Raw genomic sequence first — 17,087 nt, forward strand, 5'->3', positions numbered from 1 at the left:
AAAAAAATAACTGTAGTAAGAAAAACAAATGAAAAATGCGAACTAATGTAACGTCGTATGGTGAGTTTTTGTTCGTATCGTGGAGCAAAAATATGTTCGAATTTCATGTCGTATCCTGAAAATTTCGTATGCTGGGGCGTTCGTAACCTGAGGTACCACTGTATAAGGAAATGCTTTATCGAATCGGATTCTAGTGACTTTGATTTGCAGTGTTGTTCTTTCACTTGTACTAGCTGTATGAAAAGAACAAACATTTGAAATAGAAGAATCAACTACTGTAGTTAGTAGCATATCCAGAATATTAATATGGGTGCTGCTCAAAACAGATTAGGGGAGGACGAAGGCATGTACCTCTTTGTCATTTTCCGGAGAATGCTACTCAATTACCTCGAAATTGCTTTAATTACATGGCCGTACCTAATTGAAGTCATGCGTTATTGGCTGAAATTTGAAAAAAATTGTATACCTATAAATTTCCACTTTCATCCGTCTGTTTGTCTGTCCTTAGTTAATCTCAAGAACGGAGATAGATAGATGAAAGCCGGAAATCACGTTATTTCAATTCAAAAAATTCCTCTGGAAGGAATTGGATACATGACCGGCATGACTTTATTGCTAACAGGAAAAGTATGCTGTACAGGGGCCAGCCACTACTAATTTGAGGTTGAGAGAATATATTTTAAATTATTAATAAATTAATTAAAAATATGATTAAAAATTGCAGCCCGGCATTGTGATAATGCCACAATAAGTAATTGCTTTTTTCCTTTTCCTGGAAAAATCATAAACATTGGATATGCACTTGTACTTGAAATTGAATCTCCACCTATAGTTGTTTCTTTATGAATACGTACAGTACAAATTATATAGCACTGAATAGGAATTGAGAGTACACGTCAATCCGAAATCCATATGTAAAAGAAAGAATTGAATAAATTGTACGTTTTTAACCTTCGGATATTTTAATTGCTGAACGAAATAATGTACTGTATCTAGCCTATAAACGTAGAATTATTTAGTTAAAACGAGAAATTAACCATTATCATTTTCATTTTTTTATCTCAATTCACCAACCTTTATGATGCAGTTTTTCGATAAAAATATTTCCTAAATATTTTTCTTTAAGGAAGACAACTCGTTTAAATGTTTCCTGTCTGTTTTCCAATTTTCTGCTCCTAAAAAACAGTATTTCTCACAAATGGTGTATAGAGCTTCATTTTTATCTTACATGAATAATGGCTATTTTTTCGTATAGTGTAAACGGTATTTTTATCTGCTACCATAATTTAAACTTCTTTATTAAGAGTTCTATAAAAGCTATTCTGAAAATATTACATGACGATATTAATACAAGTTTCTGTTTTTACCTGTGGCGTAATTACGAGAATGATGTGGTGTTCGACCCCCACAGACTTTAGGAATGAAATTTAAACTAAAAAAACTTTGTATTAAACAACAAATATAATCGAATTGTAATGACTTTGTTTATAAATAAACAGTACTTTATGGTACGCTTGATTCATTTTGATCGTACTTTCTAGATCGTTTTCCTAGATCAGTGGCCAATAATTATACAATTTTGCATTTTCGTAAAACAAGGCACATTTTAGATTAAACGATTGGCGTTTATAATGCTATATATTGAGAATAGAAAAGCTATAAAAAAAAATTAATCTGTAAGTATAATATCGTATTTCCCGATTTAATCTTTCTGTTATATCATAGAATTTTTAAAATTAAAACTTTCTTAAGTTGCCAATAACTGTGTAGTTTACCCTATTATTTAATTTATTGAACTTGACTAATCCAAGGAAATTCTTCTACTTATATCCGTTTGCATATTTCCACTACTGCATTACTCCCAAGATATGTAAAAAAGCTGAGCATTCTCAACCATACTTTAATTTTACATATAATTTTTACTGCATCAATTATCAGTATAATCTAAATATATAAAATTACTTGTCCTGACTGACTGACAGTGATTGATTCATCATCGTCCAGAGCAAACTGCTGAACCTAAAGAGGTGAAATTTAATACACAGTTAGGGTACGTCATGAAAACGCACACTAAGAAGAGATTTTTCCAAATTCCTCCCCGCGGGGAGAGAGGGAGAGGATTAAGGCTTAACCTGAAGAACGGCTTCTACTGTACTATTTCAGATGCGATTTTTTGTTTTCAACTACAGTCGACCCCCCTATAACACTGTTGATTTTTCCGTTTTATATGAATTCCATGTTGTATGAGTCACTTAGATTATACAGATATGTGTGCCGGGCTGTGAACGGCTCACGTATTTCTAAAATTCAGATTTCAAATGCTGATTTCAACGGTACTCGAGTAATATTTAAATACCTTGTTATGTAGTCTTACTAAATCATTAAACTTAGTAGGTACTATATCTTTTGAATCACCTATGGGTAAATTACAGTAAGCGTCAAAATCCTCCCAAAGAACGCTGGAGACTATTTTAAAGAACTGGAAAATATTGTAAAGTACATTTAGTACGAAAACTTTATATTTATTTGCATACTTATAGGCCCTATGTTTACGTATATAATTATCTGAGAAATGCAATTATTTTATTAATAATATTAACATACAAAGAACATATGTATTGGAAGAATTTAGATGCAGACAAAAATTTATATCATATTTGTGGAAAATGGAAAAGTAGGCTACTGGTACACCTCAATAATCAGTATAGCCTCCTTTGGCTTTTAAAATGTTCCTAATGCGATCAGGCAATAGAATTAATAATATTTCTGCAATGTTATTTTGTTCCACTCATTCTGTACACGTTCTCATAATTGGTGAATGTTTTCAGGCTGAGCTGCATAACGGACAAGCGACGTTTAAAAAAGGACTAGATGTGTTCAATCGAGTTGAAATCAGCGGCCACTCAAGCAGGCTAATATTTTGATCCCGAAGCCATGACATTGCCCTCCTGGATGTATATTTTGGATCATAATCTTGCTGGTAAATGAAAGAGCTCCTATCAATGTGATAATAACTAACAGATTGTAACAAATAATTGTGAAGTATCTCAGTGTAAATAACTCTATTCATTCTATTAGGTATAGAACATAGCATTCCAGACCAAAAATAGGTAATAAAACCCCAAACTATAATACTACCACCAACACCAAATTTCAAAGTTATTTGTACTTCTAGCTCAGTTATAGACTTCAATGTAGTCCATGCCCATTTTCGCCCATCTGAACCAATTCTATTAATTTTGGATTCATCTGACCAGATTATCGCGATGTCCACTCGTTGTCAAACGTTTCTGTTTTGGCACTCAACGTTTTCTTCCTGCAGCAGCGCCAACTACTAGCCTTTTATGCGCCCGGTGCGAGCTTCTGTAACTACGCCCCAGAACTATGACTCAAAACTTAGTCCAGGTCATTTCTGCGCCCCCAGGATCTGCGCCCTGTGCCTGAGCACCACTGGCACCGCCCTAGTTACGGCACTGCCTGTCAGCTGTTCAATTTTCGTGATATGATAGCTCACTATTTTTTATTCTGCATATACTCCAACGTCCAACACCAACTTCTAATGCTGTTTTCTCAACAGAAAAAATTTCTTCAGAAAGTCCACAATACGGAGTTTCTTCTCACTGAAAAGCTTCTTCATGATATTATTATTATGAATATATTAAGAATATTATTAATGACGCATATCAAGCAGCAGCTCACTTGCACTTTTATACGCTAATATCCCATTAATGTGCACGAAATTACATTGTTTAACGTTGATGTTATAACTAATAAATTTAAGCATCAAAATCCTCCCAATGCAACAAGCAGAATTTATACACCATAGATATTTTTAAAATACGAAAATGATTCTAATTGTTTGCTATTATGTGAATATTGTAATAATCTTACAGCTGAATTATTTCCTTTTACTTTTACTTTTGCATATCGAATAGTTTTTGAAATTTTCTATAGTAGGTACTGTACCTACTTTGGGAGGATTTTGACGCTAGTAATAATTTCTATAAATATTAATATTAAAATAAATGGAATATCAAAAACCATTTAAATACATTTTATTTAATTTCAGATATTAAAAGAATAAAATGCAGTTATATTGTATTCAAGAAGGACTATCTCGGAAATTCTATAATTTAGGCTATTTCATCGGTAAACATCCATTTATATTTATATTTTGTCCCATTACACTAACTGCAATTTTATCATTTGGAATAATGTACATAAATGTGAACAGAGACTTGCATTACATTTATACTGCAATAAATGGCAAAGCTGCACAAAACAGAGAATTTACTAAATCACATTTTCCAGTAAACACTTCATATTACGCTGATGTGCAACGAATTTTAGACCCAACTACTGTCTCAGTCGCACAAATTGTAGCAAAAGATGAAGGGAATTTACTTCGAGAAAATATTATTAATGAAATTATTGTTCTAGATAGCATGATTAAAAATATTACTGTAAAGTTGAATGAAACTAATGCAAACTATAACGTCCTGTGCGGCAAAAAGTTCTCCAAATGCTTTGAAAGTAATGTCATGAAAATACTTTTAAATTATGATGATTTTATTACAAGAAAATATAGAGTAAAATATCCTGCTATTGTGAATGAAATTGTATATTCCTACGAAGAATATGTATCAAGTGTTGGAGGAATGATAACCGACAAAAACGGTTATTTGATAAACTTCAAGGCAGTAAGACTACTTTATTTGTTAGACATCAGCGATAAACTCAAAGAAAAAGCAATTAAAAACTGGAAGATTGCTTTTAATGAGCTGCTACAATCTAAAAAATTTAATCATATTTCGATAAGCTTCATTAACGATTATGTGGTCGATAAAGAAATACAGAAATTTACTGACAGGTTGTTGCTTCGTTTACCGATTGTTTTTATAATTGTTGTTGTTTTCTCACTTGTGACTTGCATGACAAACGATTGGGTGAAAAGTAAACCCTGGTTAGGGCCTTCTACGTGCATATCGGCAGCATTGGCCATCGTCAGTGGATTCGGAATAATGGGTTTTGCTGGTGTTACTTACGTAGACTTCAATATTGCACTCTGTTACGTAATTTTAGGTAAGATTATATAATGCAAAATACTTTTTGCTTACTTTTTGAGCGAAATTATTCAATGTAATACTTTTGTAGGTACGGAAATTGATGACTCCTTCGTACTAATAGCTGCATGGAGGATAACTGATTATAGAAAGAGTGTTTGTAGACGTTTGGGCGAAACGTATTCCGAAGCTGGTGTATCTATCACAATTACATCTCTTACCAATTTCATTTGCTTTAGTATCGGAATAAGTTCGCCTTTTCCTGCATTTCGTTCGTTTTGCATATATGGTTGCACTTGGTTTCTGCTTACTTATTTATATCAGATCACATTTTTTGGAAGTTGTTTAGCTTTAAGTGGATATAGAGAGAAGAAAGAACTTCATTCATTCACATTTCAAAAAATGAAAGGTAAATCTTATATTGTAAATTATCTACTTTAACCATTTAATTAAATATTTTACATTATTTATTTACGTTATATTGCATATAAGTTATTAATGAAAAATTTACCATATTGTTTAACAAATATAGAATACTTAATATTAGATATTTAATATACACGGAATAAGTACATAGTTACAGACTTTAATTTCATCTTCATTTTTCAAGTTAACAGCAAGAATACATGATTCGTGTAGTCCAACCCATATTTTATGAAAATGATCATAGTTGGCAGGTGTTCAAAATGTATATCTATGCAATATGATTAGACATAGGCTAATTAGACATCTAAATACATTCTAGGAGTACATAACTAAAACCAACCAGGAAAAACTGATTTTCAAAAATAATACCTCTAAAATTGTACAGTAAAACCTCGATTATCCGCCCCCCCGATCAACCGACCTCTCGGTTAACCGACCGTCCTAGTCAGCAAATTTCAAATGTCCGCTAGTGATGTGGCGCTACAATATTTGGCTATGTCTTGGCTACTTTAATATTATTTTTATGTGTTTTAGCTGGCAACACTCATTCGACCATGAAAGGGAGCCAGTATTTAAACGAAGCTTAATTTTCTAATTTTTAACGATACAATAGCGACGATTATTACTTTAAAAAATTTTTGTTAGGCTTAACATCGATGAAAATTCAACGCAAAATAGGTTAATAGCGATATACTAACATACTAATATACTAATTACATGGGATATAATAATATACTACACTAATAATGGATTTTTTCATACTTTTCGGTTATCCGACTTTTCAATTATCCGACCAACCCCAGTCCCCAATTGGGTCGGATAATCGAGGCTCTACTGTAATGGATTTTTTCATACTTTTCGGTTATCCGACTTTTCAATTATCCGACCAACCCCAGTCCCCAATTAGGGCGGATAATCGAGGTTCTACTGTATTCTGTTTAATTCTGTATTGCAAGATTGCAAGAAACTCGTGCACATTTTTACAACTATTTTGTTGTCACATTTAAAAAAGTGTATACATATTATGAATGATAAGTGCAGTAGTACTGTATTTAATTTCATCATGTATTTTCATTTATTTCCTGTGCTGAAGTCTTAACAGAATCCTCATAATTCAAATTTTTACGTCTGGCGGTGACATACAAGAGGGAACTTTGTAACGTTTGGCATGTTGAGGTGAAGAAGTAGCCTCCAAATAAAGGTCATCACCGCCTTGAAATTGTTATTTCCTCATGATGTACGAAGAAACAATTTCAAATAATTACAACATTTGAATTAGAAATAGGTTTATAGGTTTAGCAATATTTAATAGGTTTAGAAAATATTCAATGTCTAAACCTATAATATAACATTTTATACGATTTATATCTTTCTAGGTGAAAAATAAATACTGTAGAAATATATATTAAAATATCAAATATATCCTCTTAAAAATGCTATTTTATTGCATATGACGTCACCAGAATATATTTTTGAATCGGTTCTTAAATTGCATAAATTTACAAACTCTATCAAAATCTTGTACAACTTTCCGTCGATACTGTATAACAATTAATAAAAACCACGATAATAAGTAACTTATACTTTTAAACTTTCACAAGAAACAGAGGAAACGTTAAAATAAATTGTCTTTACATTTTATCCTTTTTTATACTTTAGGAATATAACAATCTTATGGTGGAGTCGGCCTTTATTTTGATCAACCGTCTCAATATGCAAAACGTTAAAAAATATATTAATATACAAATATTTTTGTGAGGTTGCCGACTAGAGGGGGAAATCAGTTAATCCCGTGTCAGGAAGGATCTAGTTCGCATGTGAGTGGTGGGGTTGGAGGCAGAGATGACTCGGTTTGACATTGACAGATAGTTTAACATGTGTAAATCATTCCGGGACCCGCTGTTTATATTTGTGTCACGTTGTTTTGAGAACTTCTTTCTCTCTCTCGCACGTAACCTTTCGATATATTTTAAACATTGAAAATTTCGCAATTAACACGATTTCGGACCTCATCTGGAACCTCACATTTTTCATAATTTAATAATATTTATATAATATTATTGTATAAGTATTTATATATTTGATAATATATTACTTAAAAAGCAATATTTCTTTATATTTTTCAGGTTCAATTGAATATCAATCTGAAACTCCAGATAAGAATTTCTTAATGGAAAAGTTCGAAGTAATCAGTTTTTTTCTATCTTTAAAATCGAGTAAATTTCTGATATTGATGTTATTTGTCGTGAATATAAGTCTCGGAGTTTACTGCTTACGATATATGAAAACTGGAAACGATTTTTCGGATATATTCAGCACAAATTCTATGCCAGCAATATATAACAATATAAGTTACACATATTTTCCAAATTATTCTTATCCGCTTTCTATAATAATTGATAAACCAATAAATTATGCCGATGACAATGTATATCACGATATAGAACAATTTATTGAGAAAGTTTCAGCTCATCCTCATGTTGCAAGCACGGATTATATTGTATCTTGGTATAAATATTTTAAAATAATGCAAAAAACACAAGTAATGAGTTGGCTCATAAAAAGTTACAATATGAGTAAAATGGAAGACTTTATAGAAGTATTGCGCTTCGTATTCTTTAAACTACCTCAAACGACAGAAGTTCACGGCGATGTGGTTTTCAACGATAATTATACAGAAATCATCGCTACTCGTTTTATATTACCCGTTGCCGATATAAAAGGACAAACTGACGAAACAGAATTAATGATAGATTTATATAAGCTTGCTGAAGAATCACAGCTTCCAGTAAGATTTGATAATTTCATGTTTCCTCTTCTTGAACAGTCAATAATAATAAAGGGGATAACGTTACAATCGGCTGTTATTACTTCTGCTATAATTTGTGTAATTTTCTTCGGTTTTGTGCCAAATATTTGTTGCGCTTTATGCACAGCTCTAATTGTGCTTTGCATCATTTGCGAAACTGTTGGATTTGCTAGTTTTCTAGGTATTAAAATTGATATTGTCTTGCTCGGTTGTCTCATTATATGCATTGGTTTCTCCATAAATTACCCGACTCATATTTCTTTTTCATTTTTCATGGCAAAAGACACAAGTCCGAATAAACGACTTAAGAAATGTCTTTACGACGTAGGCCTGCCAGTCTTTCAGGGATCCTTTACCACGATTTTAGGCGTTTGTATCTTGCCATTCGAGCCATATTACTGTCCTGGAGCATTTTTTAAAATAATCGTAATTATTGCTTTAGAGACTGCTTTTCACTCGTTATGTGTAATTCCTGTCATTTTGAGTTTGTTAGGAAAATTCGACAAATCGCTTTCAGTAATAGTTAATCCGGAATTTGATAGCGAATTTAACTCAATGTTACAATTAACAAAAGCATAAATTTCCTGAATCTCGATATTTGAAAATAGAAATAACTGATTTCAAAATGTTAATTGTAAAACATCATTTTAATACGATCGGAGAGAAATGAATATTCATACAAGGCTAAACATGTACATACGATCAAACAAATTAGCAGAAAATTAGATGATTTTTCTGTGCTGTATTGAAAAATTCATTAAAAGCGAAGTGACGTTAATGAATCTTCAAATTATTGTTCAAGTTTGTTTACTCAATTTCATGTCATTGGCCATTTTTATTACTTAACTATTAAATTTTTGTCTTATCAAACAGTAAATATCAATTGATTTTAACATCTGAATCTCTAAATGACTTTTTTTAAATATATTCATTGTTTTTATTTGTAAAGTAAGAAATGATCAATGTAATAATCAGTTTTGGCTGGTAAACATATTTAATAGTATTATTTGTATGTAAAAAATTTAACCTTGTATTATAATTTAACCCTAATATGTAATTAAGAATCTCAGAAATTTATTCTGATATTACAAAATGATTTTTCGCAATAAAATAATGTGGATAAAATTGATATTACTTGGATTTGCTATCTTTGAGAATAAACGATTGCTATTTTATGTACGATTCTATTGACAATTTCTAACAGAATGCCAACGATACTTTTAATACTTTTTTCTTAAATAATAATAAAAGGAAGAATATTTCTATTAATATATTTTTTAATATAGGATGTGAGTCAGATATGAAAAGTTAAGGCAGGAGGACCCGAATGACTATATACGAACTTCCGTTTTAGACCGGAAGTCAAGTTATTTCAATTCAAAAATTTTCTCCTGAACGGAGTTAGATACATGGCCAGCATAACTTCGTTGTTAACAGGAAAAGTTTGTTGTACAGGGGCAAGCTGCTACTAAATAGTGATGTGCCGGATCTTTAAAAATGTATATCCGCGGATACGGATATAGATACGGATCATTAGTGTCTAGATCCGCGAATACGGATCTCAACTTTCATACTCAGTCGGCGCCGGTGCTTGTGACCTTAGACCGATAGTTGACGCTTTGCGTTAGTAACGCGACGTGTTTTGACCGGCACTGCGCGTGTTTTTGTTTATACTTTATAGTTTAGTGTGACACGGGATAGCGTAGATTACGTTTGTATCTTTGGAGAGTGTTGAATTAAATTAAAATAAAAACAATGTCGACAAAAATGTTTAGTAGTGTAATGTGGAAATATTTTACGATAGTAAATGAATTTTGCATGATAAAATTTTTGCAATATTAATGTGCCAAATATGTGATTTTAAGAAATAAAAAGTGATTTGAATTGAAGTTATTAGTATTTTATTGCTACCTATCTTTAAAATTTCCTATAAGTAATGAAATTCATTAAGATAAAAGATCCGCTAAAAAGTAACGGATACGGATAAAAATACGGATCTTTTTTCCCCTCGGATATCCGCGGATACGGATACGGATATCCGGCACATCACTACTACTAAACTTGTGCATTGTGACGATTTCACGATAAGTAATTGCTCGTTTTTGTATATATATATTTAATCAGTGACTTTTTCACTTGGCGCGAATCAAATTTAAAAATCATAAAAACATTTTATCGCGTGTGACTCTCGATAAAATGTTTTTATGATTTTTTAAATTTGTAATACTAATGAAAGGCTTATCCAAAAGGCATGCCCACGGTGGATAAAACCACTAAAAGAGTGTTCAGTGGTTTTATCCAGATCAGTTGGTCGTGCGTTTGTGCCTCACCAATGGACCGGTCACGTGGAGTTTTCCGATTTTCTTCACGTTTATAACACCTAAATAGAGGCCAATTTAGCCACAAAAGTCCTCCCAGGAGGAATCTCCCCGAGCAGATCGTCCAAATATTGCGTTGCCATAACCAAATAAACCAAACTTATCCAAAATGCTCCATATTTAAATTTTCCGCCCGATGCCAAATACTCTAGAGACAGCCCTGCTCTGTTTTTTTTTTATTGTAAATCATTATTTATGCATTAGTTATTGCTTTATTTGCCTTTATTTATCGTCATTAAGATTTTCGATGAGAAAAATTAAGCGTTAGGAACAGAAGTCGTTTATTAAATTTAATTTTTTAACTGATACAGTCGACCCCTATAACACGGTAGATACGTTCCGTTCTTTACGAATCCATTTTGTACGAGTCCTTGCCAATCACAGACCGACACGTGTGAAGTTTACTGACTACGGCTGTTTGAAAGGTTTCTTACATAAAATTAATCGATTCTAGACTAACTCGACTCAATATTTTCAAAATACGTATATATTTTTTGGGAATAATCCGTATAAACTACGCTATAAACAAAAAATTGTAGGATTACTTACCGAGTGTGCACCGTTCGACGTCGCCATTGCTTAAGTTTGTTTTCGTCGCGGAGCAGCGCACCAAACGGCGGGCGATTTCTGATAAGTTATTTTTCTGCGAAAACTTCGTTGAACTTTGGAGACATCATTAATATAAATAATTTTTATGGCCGTTGAATAAGTAATGTTTTTTTTCACAAGAAATGTATAAAATTACAGTACTGTATTAGACTTACGGTACCTAATTTACATACTGTACAGACGATAGTAAACTCAACACTCGCCTAAACTCTCCGTAGCGTGGCACTGGACGGCAAAAAGTAGTTCGGCTGCCCGATGACGTTTTACCGAATTATAGGAGTTTTTTTACCATGTTTGTACGGATACCGTCGCAATTTTTTCGCTGTCTTATAGGAATCCGAACTATAGGAACCCGTGTTACAGGAATATCTACTGTATATCGAACTATAAATTAACTAAGATATCTATCGATAGATATCAGTTATCAACCAAAAACTAAAGTATCGATAACAGGACTATCGATAGTTATACTGTCGATTTCCGTCCCTATACGTGTCATTGATGCAAAAGAATTTAACTCTTTAATAAGCGTTGTATAAAAGATATTCTGGAAAGATTGCATGGCAGTATTAATAGAGGTTTCTATTAGTAGGTAGCAAACTCTCTCACAGGTTTTTCTGTTGTTGCCCGAGACCAATAACTATACAATTTAGCATTTTCGTAAAACAAGGCACATTTTGAATTAAATGATTGGCGTTTGAAATTTCTATACGCTGGCAGTAGAAAGCTGTAAAAACGAATTCACAAGTATAATACCGAATTTCCTGATTTAATCTTTATTGTCAGAATTTTTTAAATAAAAATTTCATTAAGTGACCAATAACTGTACGATTCATTCTACTAAATAATAATGAAATGATAGTATGTTTGTAGAGATAATCTCTTTAAAAATTAATTTTATTATATTCGCATATAATAAAACACTCTCATGTAACAGTCATTATAAATTTTGAATAAATACTAGTATAAACAATCAAAATAATAGCGATATTTATTCATTTATCATAATGAGGCTTACACACTAATCTTTGAGAACAAACAGTATAAATACAAGGGATGGGAGATTTATTTCACAGAGAACACAGAGTTAAACAGAATATAATAAGGGAACAGTGATTGCTTTCTTCTGCACTGTTTTTATAAAACTTACAATATGCTGATCCTTGGGTATTTACTTATTTTCAAAATTACATTAGAAAAAGTTTATATTAGTATAAGAAAAATATTGTTAGCTATACTGTTTGTTATTTGAAAGAATTTAAACATATTACTATAAAAATCTTTTCAAGCTTTAGAAGACTTATATAATTTTTTCAGTATTNAAAATTACACTAAGTTGGACTGTGAAAAGGATAAAAAGAGTAGACTCGAAAAAAATTATATTTTTTTTTATGTAAGTCTTCTAAAGCTTCAAATGAAGATAATTGAAGATAATCCTGGATTATGTCATCTTTATGCAAAGTAAAATTATCCTTTGAAGCTTTAGAAGACACGTAAAAAAATATAACTTTTTAGAGTCTATTCTTTTTATCCTTTTCACAATCCAACTCAGAAGTAACAGCAAATTGGCTTGAAGATACAACTAAAGTTAGATTGTGAAAAGGATAAAAAGAGTACACTTGAAAAAAATTATATATTTTTTTATGTAAGTCTTCTGAAGCTTCAAATGAAGATAATCTGGGTTATGTTGTCTTTATGCAAATAAGAATTTTATAAAAATCATACATTATCACTCAATCAGACGCAAAAGCAGACCACTAATTTGGAAATGGTTCGAATCATCTTCACTGTGATAATTAGGAATATAAGCAATTGATTCCTCATTCCATTCAAATTGACCATTGACTTTCTGATGTCTAATTATATCTAAACCATTAAGTTGTTTTTCAAGGTTTACAATTTTTAACTTTACTGGATTTCTTTTCTTAACAAATAATGGATAATGAAGTCGGAATTTTGTGAGGTCATCTGTTTCACACTGTAAAAAGATTCGGGGTGTTGACGGAACCTCAAAGTTTTGTTTTGAATTTAAATCTGCAAAATTAATCTCAAACTGTACTGTGTAGAATGTCTTCACCTTTGAAATGATGGGTAGAGCTATTGCTTCAATAAAACAATCTAATTCGGTATAGAATACAATGGTAAATGTATCATCTTTCTTCAGTGGTTCCAGTTTGTTATAATTTCTTGAATGGAGATTTAGAGGAATTAGATTTTCTCCATGCTTTGATTGACTTTCTAACTGATTTGTACTATTAAGTTTGCTAAGATTACTGCATTTTTCGGAGGTTAAGGAGTAAGACAATAAAATGTCCATCCTTTCTTTGGCACTTAAACAAAAATGTGGAATAAGTGGCTTTAATAGATCTTCCAATTTATCATTTTTATTGATTGCCCATTCTATAATTTGTCTCAGTAATGTTTTTTCATCTACAGGAGAAGCATTTAATATTATTTTCATTACTGTATTTTGTGAAACATTACTTTTACTTAACCCATTACTTTTTAAGACCTTATCAGTTTCTTTAAATAATGTTACTGCACTTTTACTGAGTATTGAAGGAACTCCACTTTCGTAAGCAAATTCAAAAATCTCCACTGCATTACTTGGAGAGAGAATTTTGAGCAAGTGATCACAACAAAGAGTTTTAAGATGAGGCAACATAAAATAGTCAGCAGTACTGTAAGTTTCAATGGCAACATCACTTGAAATATCAGGTAAACTATCAGCATAAATGTATCTGAAAAGATTAGAAGTATTAAAAATCATTAGATGATTTTATATATATATAAAGATAATTAACAATTATATTTAATTAAGATTATTAACAATTATAATTGCAATTTGTGTATGTATGCCACAAGCTAAAATTTTCTATTTCAAAAAAAATGCTTAGCGATTTCTTGAAATGCTAGCATATCTTATTAATAAGATATGCTAGCATATCTTATTAATAAGATATGCCAGCATTTCAAGGAAAACTGGACATTTCTTTTAAGAATCTGTCCAGTTTTTCTGGTCAAGTATTGAAATGCTAATGTGGTTTCTGCAGAAATTGACATGGGTGCATATATCAACATATGTCTAATGAAACTAGTTGTTTCATATAATGTCTAATGACTTATTAGCACATAGTATGAAACAAATCAGCTGAATGCTTTTTCACTTGTGTATTTAGGAATATGCAGATTCTTGGATGTCTTTGATGACAATTTTTAAATTTTCACTTTTCATTTTTGGCCTTTTGACCTTGTAGGCACTCAGGGCTTTTTTGCATATCCATTGTAAGTTTGCCAGACCTACAACAAAAGCAGTTGGATGATGGGAGACAGGCCAAACATATCTGAAACAGACTGCTCATGATAAATTCCTATGCACTACCAGATTCAATACAGATTCCCAAAACAATAGGCTAATGCTTTAGGCTGTCGCCCACATTAATAAAACCATTATGTAGTATTGCCCCCTTCACCACAAAATTACGATGCCGAAGGCAAAGGCTAACGCCAAATTCGTACTGCATTGAATAGACTAGTGACTAGTATAATGTTTTTTGTTCAATTATTGTACGATATAACAAATAAAATATCTAATTATTTTTAATATAATGTTTTACTATATCACCCATAAAATTGTTTTTTGCTCCCAAAATATAAATTGTTACTAATCGCCCCCTCAACATGGAAAAACGCCCACATGGGGGCGATATCGACCCTATTGAGAAACACTGGTTTATGCAGATATGAAAAGACGGAAAAACAGGTGAAATAGAACTTTTGGAATCAGAATTCTCACTCTCAATGCTGTTTATGCAGAAGAGAAAAATGAAATTCTCAAGTATTTTTATCTTGAGTTGGCACACTCACAGACTGTAGAGAGGGTGCATGTGACGTCACAAGACTCTGCCCACATATACAGGGACTGTGCAAAAAAGTGTGCACCATATTGGTTGTTTGTTGGTTTGGTCTGAATTCCAACAGTAATTCACCATCAAGATAAAAAAACTGAAGATGTTTCATGGCAAAGACAAAGAATTAACAGGCAAAACTTTACACATTCCTCTGTGATAGATAATAAATGTGTTTGCAATAAACATTTCATTTCAGGTAAGTATAGTGTACATAATTGGTCTTGTTTTGGTTATTTTTTGTAAATTGAGGTTGAATTACCTTGTAGTTTGTATAGTGGAGAGTGGGAAACAGTGAGATGCTTTTCTTAATTCACTTTAATCCTACTAAACAGTTATTTTATGACAACTTTTTTTTATCTTGAGAAAAATAATGGATGCCCAAAAATTGGTGGGAAGTGAAATATTACGAACCAACCATCTTTGAAAAAATTTTTTCATGGAATCATAAAATCCTCTGTTTCCTTCAGAATGGATATTGGGACATACACAATTAACTTTTAAAGGTTACTAATAAAATGTAGGATTTTACTTAATATTTAAACAAACTGAAGTAAAAGGTGCAATGAAAAGATAAATGTCTTACCTTGATATCTCTTTCATACCTGGACTTAATGTTTTAAAGCCAAATTACAGAATAAAAAAATTAGTTAAATAGAACAGTAATGTTTAAGAAGAAAATAATATGCATTTACATTTTCTCACACTATTATGACACAAAAGAATATATTAGAATGAATTACAAGGGCTAATAATAGAAATGCTGTCTTGTAAAGTTGCTTTCTTGTTATAAATTTTGCTGTCTCACTGCTCCCTGTTTTTCTCTACTTGTAAACACAAAAGTGTTTGTGTAAGTGAGCAAAACTAATTGTAAAACTATTTTTTATTTAAAAGAAACCAGCAAAGCTGTATGATTTAGAATATCCAGATTGGGCCTCAACAATAAACATGGTTCTCCCATGTTTATTGTTAGCAGATTAAAGGAAGCAAGACCAAGACAAAAATGATATGAACATGCTATGAAAAGAAGAAAAATTACACAGTGTAAAAAAGTGCATCAGACTAAGGTTTGTTCCAATGAAGAAGTTTGTGAGGTTCTTTCCATGAAAGAAAGTTCACAAACTTCCCTGAAAGAACTTTCAGAAAGTTGTAAATTTAAAAACAACTTCAGATTTGTGCAATAATGGAAAGAGTACTGTTCACATACAAACTAAAGATGAAAAAGGAGTTGCATCTATGTCACAAACAGAACTAACAGTACTTCCATTATGATACATTATTTGGAGCAGGAATGTGATACACCTCAGAGAGAACTGGCAACATTAAAAGCAACAGCCACCATAAATGATTTTTATTCTCTTGAGTCATTTCAAGGAAATGATGAAAAAACAAGATTTTTTACAGGAGTGGCAAACTTCAATGTCCTTCTAGCTGTATTTGACTTATGTTCTGCTGTTGTTCATCATTCAGAACAAAGCAAATTCAGTTTCAAAAATTTTTGATGTGTTTGATGAAATTAAGAATGACTTTATGTCATCAGGATCTTGCCTACAGGTTCCATATTTCATGATCAACAGTTTCAAGAATTCTGGAAAAATGGATAAATGTTTTGTACAGGTAACCCCCGTATAACACGGCACTTCTATAGCACGGATTCGCTCTAACACGGTTCGAGAATTGGGTAAAACCCTCGTACAACAGGAAATGTAATAAATTTTTACATACTTAACTACTAATAGTTCACGAAAATTATTATTTTCGTGAACTATTAGTACTTAAGTATGTAAATTTTCTCTTCTCGCCTTCTGTCGATACACGTGGTCCTTCTCAAAACTTGTTTCAATGTTGCCAGATCGCGACGCTTCTGCTTCTGATGTTGCCGAATGTTTTTCCC

General features: G+C 31.8%; 2 protein-coding genes across 2 annotated transcripts in view; one reads left to right on the plus strand and one right to left on the minus strand.

The window, feature by feature from the left end:
• LOC111627735 (patched domain-containing protein 3-like) overlaps positions 1 to 9,357 on the plus strand; it is a 25,564-nt gene extending 16,207 nt beyond the window's left edge. The window contains exons 2-4 of the mRNA XM_023371359.1: positions 4,070 to 5,082; positions 5,155 to 5,472; positions 7,616 to 9,357. Coding sequence (XP_023227127.1) covers positions 4,086 to 5,082; positions 5,155 to 5,472; positions 7,616 to 8,877 — 2,577 coding nt within the window. The 5' untranslated portion in view covers positions 4,070 to 4,085 and the 3' untranslated portion in view covers positions 8,878 to 9,357. The remainder of the gene's footprint in view (positions 1 to 4,069; positions 5,083 to 5,154; positions 5,473 to 7,615) is intronic.
• Positions 9,358 to 12,814: 3,457 nt separating this feature from the next.
• Positions 12,815 to 17,087, minus strand: part of LOC111627739 (BTB/POZ domain-containing protein 6-like) — a 34,303-nt gene continuing 30,030 nt past the window's right edge. The window contains exon 3 of the mRNA XM_023371361.1: positions 12,815 to 14,026. Coding sequence (XP_023227129.1) covers positions 13,015 to 14,026 — 1,012 coding nt within the window. The 3' untranslated portion in view covers positions 12,815 to 13,014. The remainder of the gene's footprint in view (positions 14,027 to 17,087) is intronic.

This window comes from Centruroides sculpturatus, unplaced genomic scaffold (assembly GCF_000671375.1).
Source record: "Centruroides sculpturatus isolate CEXI.00-Female unplaced genomic scaffold, Cexi_2.0 scaffold121, whole genome shotgun sequence".
Classification (NCBI taxonomy): Eukaryota; Metazoa; Arthropoda; class Arachnida; order Scorpiones; family Buthidae; genus Centruroides; species Centruroides sculpturatus.